The 20533-nt window shown below is 43.7% G+C and overlaps 2 protein-coding genes and 1 long non-coding RNA gene across 5 annotated transcripts in view; 1 reads left to right on the plus strand and 2 right to left on the minus strand.

Moving 5' to 3' along the window:
- Window positions 1-417: 417 nt before the first annotated feature.
- LOC310810406 (uncharacterized protein) lies at window positions 418-13479 on the minus strand. Of its 3 annotated transcripts, none has more exons than XM_083678157.1 (21): window positions 13460-13479; window positions 12981-13047; window positions 9637-9703; window positions 9323-9442; window positions 9072-9197; window positions 8558-8602; window positions 7584-7699; window positions 6061-6444; window positions 5856-5936; window positions 5554-5696; window positions 5375-5459; window positions 5092-5230; window positions 4000-4999; window positions 3502-3724; window positions 2863-2920; window positions 2545-2658; window positions 2309-2431; window positions 1859-1972; window positions 1622-1744; window positions 1306-1403; window positions 418-1075 (listed from the first exon to the last, which is right to left on the minus strand). In XM_083678157.1, the coding sequence occupies exons 1-13, from the start codon at window positions 13462-13464 to the stop codon at window positions 4839-4841; spliced, it is 1539 nt and encodes a 512-aa protein (XP_083534283.1). In that variant the 5' UTR covers window positions 13465-13479; the 3' UTR covers window positions 418-1075; window positions 1306-1403; window positions 1622-1744; window positions 1859-1972; window positions 2309-2431; window positions 2545-2658; window positions 2863-2920; window positions 3502-3724; window positions 4000-4838. The 3 variants fall into 3 exon arrangements, with proteins under 3 accessions (XP_083534283.1, XP_083534281.1, XP_083534282.1); XM_083678155.1 differs by having other exon boundaries at window positions 5811-5936; XM_083678156.1 differs by lacking the exon at window positions 3502-3724 and having other exon boundaries at window positions 5811-5936.
- LOC310811186 lies at window positions 11150-12881 on the plus strand. Its single transcript, XR_014554461.1, has 4 exons — window positions 11150-11315; window positions 11580-11942; window positions 12161-12190; window positions 12316-12881. It is a non-coding gene; the product is annotated as an uncharacterized lncRNA (long non-coding RNA).
- A 2533-nt stretch (window positions 13480-16012) lies between the features above and the next one.
- Window positions 16013-20533, minus strand: part of aplp1 (amyloid beta (A4) precursor-like protein 1) — a 6944-nt gene continuing 2423 nt past the window's right edge. Inside the window, exons 6-7 of the mRNA XM_083679242.1 lie at window positions 20258-20401; window positions 16013-18964 (exon numbers count right to left, since the gene is read on the minus strand). Of these exons, the coding sequence (XP_083535368.1) occupies window positions 18866-18964; window positions 20258-20401 (243 nt within the window). The 3' untranslated portion in view covers window positions 16013-18865. The remainder of the gene's footprint in view (window positions 18965-20257; window positions 20402-20533) is intronic.

The raw sequence follows: 20533 nt of genomic DNA on the forward strand, positions 1-20533 counted from the left end.
CGACATTGCCGAAATGGCATTCCCTCGAAAGACATGAATTATGTAACAGCGCGAATATAATTAATCGAACAACAAATAATTTCCATAATCTTCAATGATCTGAACATGCGTTTATTCAAAATCGGGCATGAAGTAATTTGGAGTATATGACTAAAGTTTAGAATTATGTTGAAGCTCTGACGACGAGAAAACCACGTCAACAGTATCCGATGTTTTTGGCTATGCTGGCTGAGCAGGATGTGGTTGACTACCATGGGGCTGCAGCCTGTGTGATAGTGTAAACTCTAATCGCAGATAGCATTTAATCATCTAGAAGAAGGCGAGTCATGGTGCACAATGCATTTGCTTAGGCCCATTCAGTGCAATGACGCTATGATAATGTCTTGGATGGAACACAGACACCAAATGCACACATCCTCAACCCAGCATTTACATTTATTTAGAATTTATTTAGTCTCCACACAGAGGAATCGAAATTGCTATTGGAGTGGTAAATCCATACTACACAGACAGCATACTACGCCAGAAGCATACTACAGTATCTAACATACTACACAGACAACATTAAAAATGTAAAAAAAATGATAAAAAAAAAAATGCTATAATCTAAACGTTTAAAGGAAAAGAAAACATTTAAAAAGTGCAATTAAATACATACAATAAAGGAAGGAAATTGCATGGTACAGAACGTTAGGTGAGAGCGCTGTTTTAGACAATGACCTTTCTAATATCCATTTACATTACATTTATGGCATTTAGCCATAAGATTGGTAGTGACTGCAATCATGGCCGCAGTGGGAAGCTCGTTCCACCAGCATGGCACCAGGACCATGAAAAGCCGTGACCGAGTAGTGCGGCTGCTGCATCCACGTAGAGGCGGCGGTGCCAGGCAGCCAGCTGAGGTGGAAGAGCGGGGTGATCGGGCTGGGGTTTGGGGGCTGACCATTGCTTGCAAGTAGGGAGGGGCTGTTCCCTTTGCCACCCGGTGGGCAAGCACCAGGGTCTTGAATCTGATCCAGTGCCAAGATTAGTTAGGGCCGGGTGAGACATATCGAACGAAGATTCCGAAGATTCTCTGAAAACATTGAACAGAAACATTTGAATTTACGATGTATGTGTTGGTACTTTGTCAGTTTGGTTAATTTTGGCTTTGACAATGCCAATGTCAAGGACAGTGCCAAGGATACTGCCAACATTAATACCAGTATGTGTTTAAAGACCCCATTCATTCCATCTAGCTCATGTTTTACACAACTGATTCAGGAACTTGCATGACAAGCTTTTCAATGTCTGTGGGTAACTTACCCGAAAAACGCCAACGAGAAGGATAACGACAAGGCCAACGACAAGGCCAAAACCGCCTTCTACAGCCAAACCCTTATTTTTCTGTCTGTCGGTGTAAACTGTGCACATGGAAATCCTCACATAGTAGAATGAACACATACAACTACAATACACAGTAACTCACTGTAAATAAGTAATGTCAAACCTGTGTAGAATTGCAATTGCGTTTTAAAAAGGTATGCATGTTTCACCCGCGGACCAAAGGTACACTACACAATCTGCAAAAGAAGTGACAAATGAAGACATTTTTCAACCAGGATAAGAGTGGAAAACATACCTTCAGCTCTGACTATGGTGCAGGCTGTATTTCCAGGTCTCTCTGTTTCGGTGTCGAATCCGCAGTCTTCAGATGAATTACAGAAACTAGCTGACTGAACGCCATGTTCAACACATTGCATCGCTAAAAGACACAAAAGGAGACATTTACTTTTGATATTCATATTTAACATTGATATTAATGTTCCCTCGTTCACTCCCCCTACTGACCAAGATTAGAATAAACCGTAAAACTCACGGTGTTTGCCAGCCCTGCATCTAGACTCATGAATTCCTTCAAATTTAGAGTTTGACCCCCATTTGCAAACAGTAGGTCTCGAGCAATCAGTTTGACAGTTAATATTGAACTCATCTGGAACAAGAAAAAGGAAAAAACAACTAAATGTTAGGTCAATGAAGTTACATTGGTCTACCGAAATCAAACTTAACTTATGTTTCTCTGAATGACCGTAAAGAGAGATTTAACAAACAATATACAATATTTAATAGAATGAACACATACAACTACATACAACTACAATACACAGTAACTCACTGTAAATAAGTAATGTCAAACCTGTGTAGAATTGCAATTGCGTTTTAAAAAGGTATGCATGTTTCACCCGCGGACCAAAGGTACACTACACAATCTGCAAAAGAAGTGACAAATGAAGACATTTTTCAACCAGGATAAGAGTGGAAAACATACCTTCAGCTCTGACTATGGTGCAGGCTGTATTTCCAGGTCTCTCTGTTTTGTTGTCGAATCCGCAGTCTTCAGATGAATTACAGAAACTAGCTGACTGAACGCCATGTTCAACACATTGCATCGCTAAAAGACACAAAAGGAGACATTTACTTTGATATTCATATTTATCATTGATATTAATGTTCCCTCGTTCACTCCCCCTACTGACCAAGATTAGAATAAACCGTAAAACTCACGGTGTTTGCCAGCCTTGCATCTAGACTCATGAATTCCTTCAAATTTAGAGTTTGACCTCCATTTACAATCAGTAGGTGTCGAGCATTTAGTTTGACAGTTAATATTGAACTCATCTGGAACAAGAAAAAGGAAAAAACAACTAAATGTTAGGTCAAAAATAGGTCAATGAAGTTACATTGGTCTACCGAAATCAAACTTAATTTATGTTTCTCTGAATGACTGTAAAGAGAGATTTAACAAACAATATACAATATTTAAAAAATATGATATGGGCATATTAACGATGAGATTAAGTGTGTTAGAATTACATCTCTTACCAGATGCAGCTGCAAGAGCAAGAGTTGAAAAAATGAAGTACAGTTTTACGGTCATTTTCTAGGATGTTAGAGAACATACATTTATTGAAATTACACAAAACAGGTCGTTACAAATCTCAGTTCTATCCATGTAGGCCTATGCATTGTAGTCCACAATAATCATCATCTATGGGTCGAATTGTGACAAACCTACTGCAGATGACAAGGCAGTGCATGTACAGTATGTTCAAAGAGCACAATCACATTCAATGTTAAAAGGTATTTGACAAGATTACCTTTTACACTAAAGAATTCTGATTTCAGAATTTTCGGTTTCAGCGGTACAGGTTTGTGTATGAATCAGACAGAGACAAGGGCTAGGTGTAACCACGTCAATCACGTTCAACAACGGTAGCCAGGAGCACACACTCACAGAAACACAGCATACTGATACATGGACTGTAATACCATTTACGACAGGCTACCTATGACCCACTGACCCCGCAACCAGAGTACGAGAGCACTTTTACTTTCATTTACAACAAACGTTTGTGTTTTTATGATTTCCTTCACCGGTAAATGAATTAGTCTACATAGAATGTACGTTGAAACTAACAGTGTTTAAAAACGGACAATTGAAACGAAAATAGAGTAGCATACCTTTGAATTGTGTTTAGCCTGCGCGTAACGTGGAGCAGCAGCCTCACCTGTGAGGTCCAGTGCGCTGGCTCCAGCCCGGACTAGATTTTCCTTCCTGTTTAATTAGAGGGTTGGCGCAAGGCACAAAGACATGTGCCCGCGAGGGAAATCAACCGGAGAGTTGTAAGGGAAGTGACGTTACAGCGCTGCGTCACCGTCTTGTGATCTTCATTTGGATACAAACCTCGACCGTCTGACGTTACAGCGCTGCGTGTTGTGATCTTCATTTGGATACAAACCTCGACCGTCTGACGTTACAGCGCTGCGTGTTGTGATCTTCATTTGGATACAAACCTCGACCGTCTGACGTTACAGCGCTGCGTGTTGTGATCTTCATTTGGATACAAACCTCGACCGTCTGACGTTACAGCGCTGCGTGTTGTGATCTTCATTTGGATACAAACCTCGACCGTCTGACGTTACAGCGCTGCGTGTTGTGATCTTCATTTGGATACAAACCTCGACCGTCTGACGACCCCGCTGAAAGACCCGACCTGGACCGTAAGAGAACCTGCCCCGTGTATCGACCCCAGCTCTCGCCCCACGACGATTCTCCAGGATTACGGATTAATTGCCAACTACCATTGACTCTCTTCCCCCCCCCCTTTTCCCGTGGAAGTACAATAAAACTCCGATTGATGTTTCATTCCTTTGGTTGTCAATCTCGTTTATTATTTGGCTTGGTCTCGTGGCAGCTCCACACGCCCCGGGGTTTGTCACTTCCTCATCTTCTGCCGGTAAACTAGGTTACTCATGTCGGTTGTGTAGCTTATTAAAATGCACATTGGGAAACAGTGAGCGGACATTATTTTATTTATGAAACTGATCTGATTACCATTACAAATCCAGCAAATGATTACAATTACACACAATGTATAAGACCACACGGAGTTCAGATTTATGATTTGGAAAAGGGCTGTAAATCAAATATTTATTGAGGTAAGCTTTTGGTCAATAGTGACAACCACAGTGATTTTTGACCAAAGCTACTAAGCAAAAAGAATATCTGGGATTTACATGGGTCCTTAGTGTAAAGAGCTTCCCTTTCAAAACATTCAAACACGCCCCCAGAATATCAACAATTCAGAAAAAAACCAACTTAACTTTTGTTTGGGTGCACGGCTGAGCCCACCCCTGCCCATAGCCACCGCCGGCTTTAATACGATCTCTCTCTCTCATTTCAATTAAAGTAAGCTTTATTGGCGTCACTTCACATGCCAGCCTCTCTGAGATAAACAAACAAGAGGTCAAAATGTAGTCACAGTTTTTAAATTAAAATTTATTCAGAAAAGTTGAATCTAATTAATTTTTACATTGAAATTCACTGAGAAGTATCGCTTCGCCTTCCTCCTCTTAGGAACCTCCGCTGCTGGAGAGGGGGTGTACTGAGAACGGACCCAGGAGAAGATCTGGCTTAGGGTCTCCCAGAGGGTCTCCCTGCTCGGGCCAGCATTTGACTCTGTTGTGCGTGGAAAATATATCATTATAAAGACGTGATTTTTTTTATCCTCAGTATTTAGCCAATTTTGTATTGAATAGTCCTGTACTTACCAGACTGGACACGATCACCGATTTCACTGGAAACCTTAGGCTTAGTGGCAGTCTTGCGGAATCTTAACCGCCTATTTAACGATTCCTCCAGATATCCGGACGCAGGATGGTGGCGCCTTTTTGGCCTATACCATGATTCCTTAGAGATATTGACATATTGTAATTATTTTATTCATTTGTTTGTTATGTTATATTATTTATTCATAACTAGGTTAACTCAGGATGTGGTTGAATCATAAAACAGTATCAAATGTTTAACATTTCAAAACCAAAATGTACTCACAAAGTCACTATCCTCAGCCTCCATTAGGCCAGGGAACTGCTGGACCATGGATAATGCCAGGGAACTCATGGATCCTGATGATGGTCTAGAAAAAACACATTTATCAAAGAAGAATAATGCTTTCATATGAATGTCAATTTCATGTTTACTTCCTTTCACTATTCAAATTGCAAACTCACCTGTTTCCAAACCTCTTCTTGAGGTGAGACGCCAAAACTTCACTCACGTATAGTTTCTTCCTCATGGAGAGATGTTGCCCCCTGTCCAGGCTAGCTACAATGGATGTGCCTTGCTGTGACTCACTCAGGATCTGTCTGATGCTCTGTGGTAGAGTTGTACAACAAACTGTTCTTTTTCATAACAATGAGCCATTACAATATAAATGTCATCTAAATCACTCATCAGAAAACATCAATACATGAAACATGAAACATACAAAAGCTTCCTTGCATGTCCGACTGTCCTGTGTTTGTCCTGTCACATGCTCATCAGATGATCCTCCTGAATCAGGATTTGGTGTCACAACCAAGTTGAGCAGAGCTGTAGAGGCGCTGGGACTGTGCTGGAAAGAACAATATGACAATAACACATCTGAGTTAGCTTAGTACGGCTCCAGTCAGCCCTATCAGACAGACAGACAGACAGACAGACAGACAGATAGACAGATAGATTGATAAAATACTTACCTGTTCACCTTCCCGGGTCCCAGAGGACATGTTAACCATCTGTAGTGGTCCCCCTGGCTCCTGCGGTGGTCCTCCTGGTCCCTGTGGTGGTCCCCCTGGCCCCTGTGGTGGTCCTCCTGGTCCCTGTGGTGGTCCCCCTGGCCCCTGCGGTGGTCCCCCTGGCCCCTGCGGTGGTCCCCCTGGCCCCTGTCGTGGTCCCCCTGGCCCCTGCGGTGGTCCCCCTGGCCCCTGCGGTGGTCCCCCTGGCCCCTGAGGTGGTCCCCCTGGCCCCTGCGGTGGTCCCCCTGGCCCCTGTGGTGGTCCTCCTGGACCCTGTGGTGGTCCTCCTGGTCCCTGTGGTGGTCCCCCTGGCCCCTGTGGTACTCTGTTATACATTGTAGGCGTCTGGAACAAACAACAACCACAAGAACAGCAGGGGAAACTATTTCACCACAGAATCAATGCCATATTACCTTTCCAGTTCTTTCAGCTTATGCTCTGGGGACTAGGGTCTGGGTGCTAGGGTCTGGGGGCTAGGGTCTGGGGGCTAGGGTCTGGGCGCAGGGTCTGGGGACTAGGGTCTAGGGTCTAGGGTCTGGGGGCAGGGTCTGGGGGCAGGGTCTGGGGATTAGGGTCTAGGGTCTAGGGTCTAGGGTCTGGGGGCAGGGTCTGGGGACTAGGGTCTGGATGCTAGGGTCTGGGTGCTAGGGTCTGGGGGCTAGGGTCTTGGGGCTATGCTCTGGGGACTAGGGTCTGGGGGCAGGGTCTGGGGACTAGGGTCTGGGGGCTAGGGTCTGGGGGCATGGTCTGGGGACTAGGGTCTAGGGTCTAGGGTCTGGGGGCAGGGTCTGGGGACTAGGGTCTGGAGGCTAGGGTCTGGAGGCTAGGGTCTGGAGGCTAGGGTCTGGGGGCAGGGTCTGGGGACTAGGGTCTGGGTGCTAGGGTCTGGGGACTAGGGTCTGGAGGCTAGGGTCTGGGGACTAGGGTCTGGAGGCTAGGGTCTGGGGGCAGGGTCTGGGGACTAGGGTCTGGAGGCTAGGGTCTGGAGGCTAGGGTCTGGGGGCAGGGTCTGGGGACTAGGGTCTGGGTGCTAGGGTCTGGGGACTAGGGTCTGGAGGCTAGGGTCTGGGGACTAGGGTCTGGAGGCTAGGGTCTGGGGGCTGGGGTCTGGGGGTAGATTAGGGATTGGAGCAGCATTGTGCTTCTATGGGCTGTCTCTGATGGATTGTACCTGAATTATAGTCTGCTGTATCCTTTTTGGGGGTGGGGTTGGAGTGGTGGATTGTGTGTGCACAATCATAAATGAATTGTGGGTATTCTATTGAGTGATGGCAGTGATAAGCAATTAATATTTCAATATCAAGTGCCTGTAGATTTTAAGGTGAATCAAGTTGCCTGCCGACCAAAACAGTCACTTGTATTGTACTTGGTCACACAACCTTTTTAATATAGTCAGTTAACAATCACAAATATTTGAGGCAAACGTAATTCTACTCTTTACATTTTAAAGTAAAATTAATTACGGTATACCTTATGTCACTCACCTTACAGTGCCAGGCAATGCCAAACCCAATGAAAATACCAAGAATCCCAGTTAAAGCAGCAATCAAAATGACCGTCCAAAGAGCAATCCCACTGCCACAGTCTGTGTTACCGTGCCCTGCATAAGTAATGGGACAGTGAAGCATTTAAAATAATTTTGGCTCTATACTCCAAAAGGATTTGAAATCAAACAATTACTATGACGTGAGATAAGCTTGTATCTAATGGTCTTTGTGTGCATTCAGTAACAGTGACAGCTGTAATGGCAAAAAATATATTTGTACTATTTTGCTTAAGTCATATATGAAATGTATTGACCTCTCTGTGACCCAATGTACTTTGTTATTTTTAATTATGTGACTGAGGAAGAACCAAAACCAACTGCTCCTTCTCTTGTACTTTGTATATGCATTAAAACTCTCAACTGAGACCAAACATCGTTTATTGTTGTTCACTGAAAGATTTCCATCACACAGCACTTTCATACATAGTCCTGTTAGTCTCTTTAGTCTATTTCATTGTCTATTTCATTGCACCAAAAGTAATGGGACAGATTCATATAATGTCCAAATTAAGCACTCAAGTTTAGTATTTGAAACTGTCAAAAACTCTGGTACATGATAATATTCATTTATATTCATTCGTATTTGTCCACAAGACCATGGCTTCCTTGACTTTCATTGACACCTTTGGTCCTCATGTTGACAGACAGCAATGGCAAACTCCAAAGGCAAAAGCAAAGCCTAGACATTGACAGCTCTCTTCTGCCTCCATATACTACTTACTAAAAGTAATACTACTTATTTTGGTGCCCTGAATTAGGGGGACTATGTATAAAAACTGTTGTCATTTCTAAATGGCGAAACCAATATGTGTATATATGTTTTTAAAAAACCAATTGGACGAATCCCAAGTGACTTGAGTGAACATTTAAAAATGTAAATGTACAGTAGTTCAAATATGAACCATTAATTACCTTCTTGCTTCTCTGTTCCATTTGATGAATCTGTGTGATTTGTGCCTACAAAAAACATGGCAACAACTCAATACCGGCATGTTTAACGAGACAGCGTTGAAGTTTGCAGTTTAGTCACAACCTCTAAAGAAGTGGCGATCACAACAACACATTGTTTAGTTCAAAGGAGATTGTTACAGTGTAATCTAAAGGAAATAACTCAACAAGAAATTGGACCTCATTGGACATAAAATAGCATACCCTCCTGCTCATGAGCAGAAGTTGAAGAATGTTGGTAGTTTACCTATATTTATGAAATTTGTTGTGTTTTCACAATATCTACATGTTACCCATATAATGCTTATATATTACCCACATTCTATCTATATGTTGGAAGTATTAAACATAACCATACAGCACAGCTTGAATTTGAGCCAAAGGTACAGTACACAACCTGCAAAAAACGTGGAATGCACCTTTAATCAACTCCTGCACTGTATCCACCATGGTGCCATGGTAAGAGTGTAAAACATACCTTTAATTCTTTGAATGTCACATTTCTTTATTTTCCATCCCTCTCTTTTTGGACTGAATCCGCAGTCTTCATAGGACTCACAGAAACGCTTTGACTCAATGCCATATTGAACACACTGCAAGCCATCTAAAGACACAAAAGGAGACATTAACTTTGATATTCATGAAACAATGAAAACATTTCAGAAGTATGTATGAACAAAGCAATGGAGACAAGGAAAGGGCAGGTTCAAAATAAACCATGAAACTCACCGTTTGGGTCGGCCTTGCATGTAGACCGATCAATTCCTTTAAATTTAGAATTGGACTCCCATTTACAACCAGTAGGTGTAGAGCATGTAATAATAGTATCACATGTAATATTGAATTGATCTGGAATGACAAAAAGGACAAAACAAAATGTTAGGTCAAAAATAGGTCAATAAAGAATACAATGTTACATTTGTGTAAGTCACTTTGAGGACTCAATTGATATATTTCTCTGAATGAAATACTTTCAGCAACTGTTTATTTTCGATGAGCAAATGATGAGATTAATCAAGTGTGTTAGAATGACGTTCTCTTACCGTGTGGAACAGGTGCAGCTGCAGCAAGAGCAAATCCAATAATCAGGTACAGTTCAAAGGTCATCTTCTAAGATGTCAGAGAAAATACACGTCTTACAATTACACATGCAAACAGATCCTTACAAATCTCTCAGTACTAGCCATGTATGACTATATTGTAGGATTCAGTGTTTGTGTATGTATGAATCAGACACAGAGACAAGGGCTCAGTGTAACTACATCAGTCATGTTCAACAAGGTTGGGACACTCGTGGGCTGTAATACTTATTCTCAACACATGGTAAAGACCTAGTCTCACTACATGTGATGCCTGTAACAACACATTCCCAATCAATACGTTTAGCCATTCTAAAGTTCTTTTGGTAAGGTTTTAACGCCTCTTACAGGATTTGAATTGCTTGGTTCTCAGGGTATTTTCACATATAGTGTCTCTTTGAAAGAACCAAACTCAGTTCTCTTTAAGTGAGCCATCGGATGAAAAAAGTAAACTAATATGTTTGTGTTGACACTGCCCTTCTGTTAGACAGAGGACTCGGTTCTCCTGCTGGTTCATCTCAGCAGTGATGAGGTCTCACTGCCCTTCTGTTAGACAGAGGACTCGGTTCTCCTGCTGGTTCATCTCAGCAGTGATGAGGTCTCAGTCCACTTTGCTTTCATATTTCACCACATTGCCATTTTTCATTGGATCAGGCCAATTAACTGCTTTGCACCTTGGGTAGTTGCACAGATATTGATCATGTGACATGAACAGTGAGCCCAGAGAGCCATGCCAGGACTGGGAGTGCTTTGCGTTGCATTGCACCCTAAAAAGTGTGTACCTGTCTCTCTATATCCCATTTTTGTTTATTTTTATTTAACCTTTATTTATACAGGGGAAACACACTGGGACCAAGGCCTCTTTTGCAGGTGCACCCTGCACCACAATATTTACACAAAACCAAAAAAGACATAAAAAGAAATACAACAAAGTTCAAAAGAGAAATCAATACTTCATATAAAACCACAATATATTAGCAGAAACAGCCACATCTTTCACCAAGGAGGTCCTCAATTAACACCCTAAATGTCCCTAATCATCATCCATGATGGTGTGCAAGGGGTTGGTGAGGCCTTGGTCCAAGGAGATCCTCATGGTTTAACCAGTATCATCTCATTATCTGGATGTGATCTGGATGTGAGCTGGTGACTGGAGGGTTGCTGGCATCATATCCAGGTCCCTACCACTGCCGTTGTGCCCTTGAGCAAGGCACTTAACCCCGAATTGCTCCAGGGGCGCTGACTTGGCTGACCCTGTGCCCAGCGCTTTGTTCTCCCTTGGGGGGTGTGCACGTGTGTTGTCTCGGAGGGGGGGTGTGCAGTGCGTGTGTGTTGTCTCGGGGGGGTGTGTGCAAAAAGACCCATTCCAACAATTGATGTGAATTGATTGCATGGCAAATAAACAGTCTTTCTTTCTTTCTTTCTTTCATTAAATGATACATGAATGCATGGGTTTCGTACAGTTAAGAGGTTTCAAAGTATGTCACATGCGATGTGGTGCGATAGCAGGAAATGAGGCTTTTCAGCTAGAGTGTGAATGCACATTTCCGCCTCGCCTGGGGGTGAAGTAAGACCACACAGGACAAACAACAAGATGGGCCATTTTACTGACTTCTGTGTTTTACTCTTGCTGTTACAGCCCGGTAAGAGATGATTTGCTTGCCTTAGAATGGCTTCACATGACTAACAGGAACTATCTACTTGTCTACACCTTTCTGCATGCAGATTATATGTTTCAAAGCTTCTGATTTGATGTATTATCAGGCATTTGGGTGGAATACTAAGAGCACTGTAGTGACTACATGTGTTACACACAGCCACACTTTATACACAGAGAGATTTAGGAAAACAACTATCAAGCCTATGCTAACGTCTCTTTTTCGTGTTTTCTTGTTTTCAATCATAAGGTCCTGCATCTACAAGAGTATGGATAAACCAGCAGTCCTCTACAGCTGAATATGAGGTCGGAGACACCGCAACTCTTCACTGCACGATCGAGTCAGATAGAGAGAGAATCGAGGACTGTGAGATGGAGTGGGTAGTTCTGGATCGAAACAAAAAAACTATTAACGTAAACGAAGCAGTGGGATATAAACATCGTGTCGAAATTGAGTCACGTGGCACCACTTCTCAGATGACATTACAGAACCTGACGTTAAACGACACAATCCCGCCAAACTGTACAGCATTGTGCTACATTGACATGAAATTAACATATACTTTCGGAAAGGGCGACACAATCAAGATATCTACTGAGATTCAAAACGAAGGTATGACATCTCAATGGATTAACTTATCTTTCTATCATGAACCTAAAATACTTCATATTAAAAATATATTTTTAACAAAGATTATTGGATTAGAAAGTTGAACAACTGTTAATAGCATAGTGCAGTTTCAAAGTGATGGGGAGTAAAGTAAAGGTGTGCAAACTAATGAGGAGTAAATTGCGTACAGTAATGAATATGTTCTATTGGTTTTGCATTAGATGTTACCCAGGACAAGACAACGCCCAGTGGTAAGTCATCAATCTATTACATTACTGTGATGATTATTATACTTCAGGTCGCCTAGTCTGGACATGATGAAGCCTCTACGACATGTAAATGTTAAAGGCAGTGTCATTTTGCCCTTCTCTTGCAGAACCCACTGCAGAACCCCAAGCGGAGCCGACCTACCCCTGGTTTAAATACCTGCTATTCTCGATTAATGCTATGACCTTGCTTGTGGCCACAGGTTTTGCCGTGTCGCACATCCGCAGCAGAGCGAAAAGGAATTAGAAAGTGTGTAGGTGTGCGTATCTCTTGTCACCCCAAAAACACATCCAATTGTGCTGCAAATTTGTTATATTCTGAATACGTTATAAGCCTTACAGTATTTTATCTTTGCTACAATGTAATACTATATGTATACTTTGTGTATTTTGAATTATTTTGTATGTACTTGTATGTATTTTTTCAATATGTAAACAGTCGGTGGGTAGATCTGTATTGAAGTACACACCTGAGGTGTGCTATGATTTGGTGTTATGGTTATTATGCGATACTGTGGCCACAAGAGATGCAAATATTTCAGTATCTGACGGCAGAGTGACTGCGGGGAACTTATGCCACGTAGAAGTGATTACTTTTGCTTTCACTTCACTTGTTTTGTGGTTTTTTGTGATTTCTTTCACCGGCAAATGAATTAATAAAATAAGCATAGCCTACATAGAATGTACATTGAAACTAACACTGTTTAAAAACTGACAATTGAAACGAAAATAGAGTAGCCTACCTTTGAACTGAAACGAAAATAGAGTAGCCTACCTTTCGTGTCTCGTACCCGCTCATTGTCCTCATTTGACGGCTCCCGACTTGTAAAGCCTCACTACGACTACAATGGGAAGACAACGAGAATGGCGCAATATCAAACAATTGAGCAATAACTTATTGTCGATAATCTTTCATTGTATCATTGCTGAGAGGTATGGGAGTTTACTAATGTCTTCTTTACTTTATTAAGTTAAGTTTTACAGGGACAATGCCCATTAATACACATTACTGTAAATGTGCCAGTTTTAGCCAATTGGTTATTTTTCAGCTGTAGTCCCTGGGTATGTATTTAAACATATTTAGAAGAAGAAAAAAAACAGTTCAAACAAACATACAAGAGGCACACTGATTATAGCAGACAATAAAACACAATGGACAGGAAGCAGCACATGACCAGTAACACATAAAGCAATCAGACATAATGTACACTAAATAAATAAAAAAACTGGATAAAATAGACATGAGCAACACACCACATTAAAAGGAACCATGTTCACACAACCCAAGACAGGACAGCAAATAACAGCACAGATGTGCGTGGGTGGGTTGTCTTGGCATATAGCGCTCGCCGCGGAGGACCGTAAACACCGGGCACGGTGCGTGTTTCACTCAGCTCCGGAGGTCACGCTGCTGGCTGAGGACACTGCAGTGGTGGTGGCTGTTGGCCTTTCTGTCACGTACCTTGAGGGCCTGTTTCTAAACACACTCAACAGATTTGTGAGTAGCGCTGCAGGACACGCTTGGGCCCGGCTAGGCGATATGTGAGCGTCTCATTTTGATATCCAGTAGGTCTACTGTGAACGTCTCATTTTGATATCCAGTAGATCTACTGTGAACGTCTCATTTTGATATCCAGTAGATCTACTGTGAACGTCTCATTTTGATATCCAGTAGGTCTACTGTGAGAGTCTCATTTTGATATCCAGTAGATCTACTGTGAACGTCTCATTTTGATATCCAGTAGATCTACTGTGAGAGTCTCATTGTGATGGGAATGTTTTTTGGGGGGGTTCTGATTGGCTGAGAGGGGAGCATGCATGATTGTGTGAGAGAGTGGGGGTCCTGGTCCGAGAGAGCGCGAGAGAAGGAGGACCTCGACCTTGGTTTTCCCTTTTGATTATTTCCCCATGACAGTTAGGGCACAGTCCGGATATTAAACTACCGCGTTTTACTGGAGTGTCCGCGTCTATCGTTCCTCATATCGGCCTGAGACGAGCTTTCTGCACTGGATTTTCAGAGTTTCATTTAATATAATATAAGCAATTTAGCTGACGCTTCTATCCAAAGCGACTTACATTGCAGTGAGTGCATACATTTCAGTATATATGGTCCCAGCGGGAATCAAACCCACAACCTAAGCGTTGTTAGCGCCATGCTCTACCAACTGAGCCACAGGATCATTTGCACGACAGCGTGCTCCAGATGGAGGGAGGGAGGGAGGGAGGGAGGGAGGGAGGGAGGGAGGGAGGGAGGGAGTGAGTTGAGAGTTGTAGAGATTGACAGTTTTGAGTGAGGACACACAACGTCACTTACTACGATGAATTGACACCAGCGTCTTGCCTGGTAACTCATGCTAGAGAAATGAACGACAGCTTCAATAAACAGAAAGCCAGTGTTTCGTGGGTCATTTGTAATTTTATTACAGTTTTAATGATCTTGATCAGATGTCTGTTTCTTAGATTGCTGACACGTTCAATTATACATTTCTACTCAGCTCAGGGACAGTTAGCCAATTTAGTCACACACGTCTGATTTCTCAGGCCTACAGAGCACGTCTGATTTCTCAGGCCTACAGAGCACGTCTGATTTCTCAGGCCTACAGAGCACGTCTGATTTCTCAGGCCTACAGAGCACGTCTGATTTCTCAGGCCTACAGAGCACGTCTGATTTCTCAGGCCTACAGAGCACGTCTGATTTCTCAGGCCTACAGAGCACGTCTGATTTCTCAGGCCTACAGAGCACGTCTTTGGTCAAGTCCTGGTCGGAACTGAAGATCAGCTCTCTATCAAAGATGTCTACAACATCCCTCCAATAAGACAACTCGATACACGGAGCTCAAACCACATCACTTCAATCAGACAACTCGATACAGGGAGCTCAAATCACACAGACAGTCGGCTGTCAGTGTCTGGCATCTACAGAAGTTACCTGTCTGCTCAGCTGCAACCTTTTACAAGAATTAGATCATTTAGTAGCAGTTGTGCTTCTCTGGCGCCCCCCAGTGGTCAGTGGTAGGTCCACTGTCTATTAACTGCTCTCTCATGGGTGTCTGCAATATTTCTTACACAAGCTTCTAAAATGTCCATACAGCAAAACAAAAAAAAAGCAATGACCCTCAATCCAATTGATTATTACTTGTAAATAAAAAATACATGTAATTACATCCAAAACACAGCATTGTAAAAGGCAATAATGCAGCAATTAAAATCTCCATATCATTGTTTACATTTTTCATTAGGACAGGGAGAGGGGGAGGAAAAGAGGGGGGAGGGGGGGTTGACATAGAAGTATAGTTATCAAGAGAGGACATACAAATGTGAGATCAGTTCAGTCACTATTATTAGACAGCGTTCTACGTCTGCTAAATGCTGGTAGGAAACCTGGAGTGTTTTAGGGAAACCAGAGGAGGCTGGTGGAGGTGGAAATCGGAGGACGGGCTCATTGTAATGCACGGAACGGAATGAGGAACGTGTTTGTTACCATTCCTCATTCCATTCCATGCATTACAATGAGCCCGTCCTCCGATTTCTACCTCCATCAGCCTCCCCTGAGGGAAACATAGGCAAGCGTATCTTCTTCTAAGGTTTCATAGTACTGTAGTAGTAGTAGTAGTAGTAGTAATAGTAGTAGTAGTAGTATCCATACAAGGTCAAACTGACTTAAAACTGTGAACATACCACATTTTCATTCACTAACGGAGCTGTACAAATTATACAAGGACTAACTCCCGGCTCACTCTACCAGTCACGATGCAACAAGCACAGCCCTGTGATTCCGACAATTGAAAATCAAGATATGCATGGAACATTCAAATACCGGGGCTCTGGAGTTCTATCTCCTCCTCCTGGTATTCAAAGCAGTGTTTGAATGAACAGAACAGAGCGGGTATTGTATGACTCAGTCTTTAGCCAGGCTCTCTCTCTCTCTCTCTCTCTCTCTGATTTCATCAATTATTAACGTGTGTCCCGAAGAGTGGTTTCATCGAGTACACAGCGGCAGAGCGATCTAGCCAGGGGTTCTCAATAAATAAAAGATGCTTCTCTGGGGACGTGCTGTACGAAGGACTGGTGGTCTACAAGGTGCTACTCTCAGGATTCTGAAAGAGATGTGACAGATTGGTTTTGGTTCAGATTTGTACAGGGGAGGGCTACAGCACAGGAGTTACACAGATGAGGTGTGTGTGTGTGTGTGTGTGTGTGTGTGTGTGTGTGTGTGTGTGTGTGTGTGTGTGTGTGTGTGTTTGTATGTATGTGTGTGTGTGCGTGTGTGAGAGAGAGAGAGAGAGAGAGAGAGAGAGAGAGAGAGAGAGTATATGTGTGTCTGGTGTGTGTTGTGATATAGACATCCATAATGACCTCATCTCACAGAGCAGTTCCTCTGCTACTGGAGCAGAAACATGTAGTGGAAATACATAGAAAATAAATAGAAATCAAAAATCCATCCAAGAGATCAACAATGAGCCTTTTACAAAGGGACCACCCCTCCTTACTGATTTATATACAGTGAATGATATTGACCACAATCAGATATTGATCCCAATCATGGCGGACTAGGGGGGAGGACCTACCTCTCCCTGTCCTCAACATCACCATGTACTCTGGTGCTGAGGTCAACTAACACCACGACCATGGCTGGGGTTCCCCTGACTACGGCTGGGGTTCCCCCGACTATGGCTGGGGTTCCCCTGACTATGGCTGGGGTTCCCCTGCTCCGATTCAGATCTGACAGACATGGATGAGAGAGGCCAGCAGTGGTGTGTTCACTACCAGGAGATGAGGAGGGGGGGGGGTTCAGACATGAAGCTTCACTATTAGGAGGTGGGGGTTGGCGAAGGGCGCAGGCAGTCTTTCAGAACACAAAAATCCAGATCAAAATCATCCTGTGTGTCTGACAGTGTCTGATTATGTTTGTGGCATAATATGATACATGGATCTGTCTCGTCCCTCGTCTAGTCCCAAGGAGGAGCAGATTATGATACAGGATGAACTAAACGGGATGATTTTAATCTGGATTAAATGTCTTGGAACACTGGCCTTCAGATTATGATGTGTGAGTAGATTAGGCGTAATCCGGGGTGTTCTAGAGGGTTCTACCAGGGGGGTGATGCAGTATGGGAGATGGAGTCTTTACGTCTACCTAGCATACATTCAGTCAGAAGTCTACTGTGATGCAGTATGGGAAATGGAGTCTTTACGTCTACCTAGCATACATTCAGTCAGAAGTCTACTGTGTCGTTGTCTTGTGCTGGTTCAACAGTCCTTTTCAATCAGCCATGTTAGGAGAACGCTCTCCCTCTCTGAGCAGCACAAGGTAATTCTTCGTTGTTTTTTTCGTAATATTATTCTGTTACACTGATGCAAATTAATCATAGAAATGTCTTATTTTTAAGTTAATGTCGTTTTTTTTTTTTTTTTCTAAAGTTACGTATTTACACGGTCCGTTCTTTTTTTTTTTTTTTTTCATAATCTGAGACATTTCGGATCTTTTATCAAAAGCAAAAAAACCCAAACAGGAACAACACAACTACAGCAGCTTCTTCATCAGACACCGAGTTTTGCATGCTTTCATTAAGAGAACAGACCTCTGGTTACGTTGTTACGATTCTTTAGGTAGCAGTACAAGAACAAGAAAATCTATCATTCGCTTTTCAACCTATAACTTCATGGTACATTGGCTCAAGTAAGTAGTTCATGGAATATGAAATAGGCTCTGGGTTGGGAGGGGAGGGGGGGTTTGCGGGAGGGGGGAGGTGATTGTGGGAGGGGGGAGGTGATTGTGGGAGGGGGGAGGTGATTGTGGGAGGGGGGAGGTGATTGTGGGAGGGGGGAGGTGATTGTGTTCTACAGAAGCCACAAGCTGGGGACTGTAGGGGGCAGGTGTATCTCACATTTTCTTTTCGAAATCAATAGCCTACTAGATCGAGATGAATATCAAAACACCAACCAAACATTCTCCAGTATCGATTGATTATGTCTGTTGGTGTGTGACTTCTTGCTAGCTTTGGATCTAGAGGACACACAAGGACTTGGAGTCGATAACCATCATCATATTTGAGTAGTTTAACATTAACAGTACTGTGTTAAATTCACACTTAACGCTATCTATCAACGCAGGAAGATAATGAATTTCAGCTTTAGCACAATTCAACAAAGAATGAACAACGTATGAAAAATCAAACACAACAAAGTAAAACACACGGTTGAACATGGAGTCAGTGTCTGACTCATAGGAATAATCCTGCAGAATAAGGGGTTCAACTCGCTCAGACACATTCCAGTGGCAATCCTGGCCATGTAGACAGGAGTGTGGAAAGGAGTGAATCTCTCCTCGTGTTTAAACGCTGTGGCATAAATGAACTCTCCCTTCTGCTAAACCAGAGGACTGGTCATGGGTTGGAATATGTCTCTTTGTTACCGGTTTATAATTACAAAATGATTACATGCGGGGGGCGGGGGACGGGGACGGGGGACGGGGGCGGGACATTGTTGGTCATATAGGGCGTGTGGACCCCTTATTGGCTCATCAGGTTACTTTAAGGTAATACATCATAAGGGGGTGTGACTGGGTGGTGTGACCGCCCCCCACCCCGGGGGGGAGGGGCCAAAGGAAGGGAGCGCCTCGTATGATTGGGCACAGCCAGTAAGGCCACGCCCATGTTCTCAGTTCATTTGTTCGAAGAATTTGTAGGTGGGGTTTTCGTATCCGTGGTTCTGCATCTTGTTGAGCTGGCGCTCCTCAGGGGTCAACATGGGGTCAACCTGCTGCGAGAGGTCAAAGGTTAGTAATAGACAAATGAAGAGTAATTACTGAGTAATTACTGTGTTAGTACACAGGTAGAATCTTGTACTGGGCTACAAAGATCCATTTACATTTACATTTATGCCATTTAACAGACGCCTTTATCCAAAGTGACTTACAACAAATACATTTGTTTAAGTAAGTGAATCATCTATCCATCAGTCATCATAAGATAAAGTAATCTATGCTCAGACCAGGGGCCATTGGCAGTCACAATGAAAAAAACTAGAGAGAAACTTGTACAGGGGGGTCGTGGGGGTGAAGAGGTCTTTAGGAGGGACAGTTAAGATAAGGTAAGCCAGCCGAGGTGGAAGAGCAGAGTGATTGGGCAGGGGTTTGGGGGCTGACCATTGCTTGCAAGTAGATCCCCTATCCTTTATCCCCTACGTACTTGTGAAGCTGAGAGGATTGGACAGATGTACGCAATATGGCCAACATTCCACCCAGCCTATCAGAGACTCAAGATGGATGTACTGCCACACTGGCCACACCTATCCAATCAGCTCAGATCTATTACAAGAGAGGAAGGTGAGGAGCTACACTCTCAGAAAAAAAGGTTCTAAAAGGGTTCTTCATTTGTCCCCATAGGGAGCTAGGGGTTAGGAGCTAGGGGTTAGGAGATAGGGGTTAGGAGCTAGGGGTTAGGAGCTAGGGGTTAGGAGATAGGGGTTAGGAGCTAGGGGTTAGGAGATAGGGGTTAGGAGATAGGGGTTCAGAGCTAGGGGTTCAGAGCTAGGGGTTCAGAGCTAGGGGTTCAGAGCTAGGGGTTAGGAGCTAGGGGTTCAGAGCTAGGGGTTCAGAGCTAGGGGTTAGGAGATAGGGGTTCAGAGCTAGGGGTTAGGAGATAGGGGTTCAGAGCTAGGGGTTAGGAGCTAGGGGTTCAGAGCTAGGGGTTCAGAGCTAGGGGTTCAGAGCTAGGGGTTAGGAGATAGGGGTTCAGAGCTAGGGGTTCAGAGCTAGGGGTTCAGAGCTAGGGGTTAGGAGATAGGGGTTCAGAGCTAGGGGTTCAGAGCTAGGGGTTCAGAGCTAGGGGTTAGGAGATAGGGGTTCAGAGCTAGGGGTTCAGAGCTAGGGGTTAGGAGATAGGGGTTCAGAGCTAGGGGTTCAGAGCTAGGGGTTCAGAGCTAGGGGTTCAGAGCTAGGGGTTAGGAGATAGGGGTTAGGAGCTAGGGGCTAGGAGCTAGGGGCTAGGAGCTAGGGGCTAGGAGGTAGGGATTAGGAGCTAGGGGATGATGTTGTGGCTTGGGTCTCACCTCAACGATCCCGTGGCTGATGGTCCCATAGGGCTTTCTACGCACTAGCAACAGGCTGATCACCATCACCATGGCGATGGCCACGGCAACCACCAGCAGCCCCACCATGGCCCCGCGGTTGAACGTCTCCAGGGCGTCGGGTTGCTAAGGACGACAGAAGAAGAGAGAGAAGGGGTGAAGGAGAGGGAAGAGAGGAGAGAGGGGAGGATCGAGGGATTAGAAAACAGAGGGGTCCAAAAACATCACAGGTAAAATCAAGGTAGGGAGGGGCTGGTC

This window comes from Argentina silus (genome assembly GCF_951799395.1).
Source record: "Argentina silus genome assembly, chromosome: 10".
NCBI classification, from domain to species: Eukaryota; Metazoa; Chordata; class Actinopteri; order Argentiniformes; family Argentinidae; genus Argentina; species Argentina silus.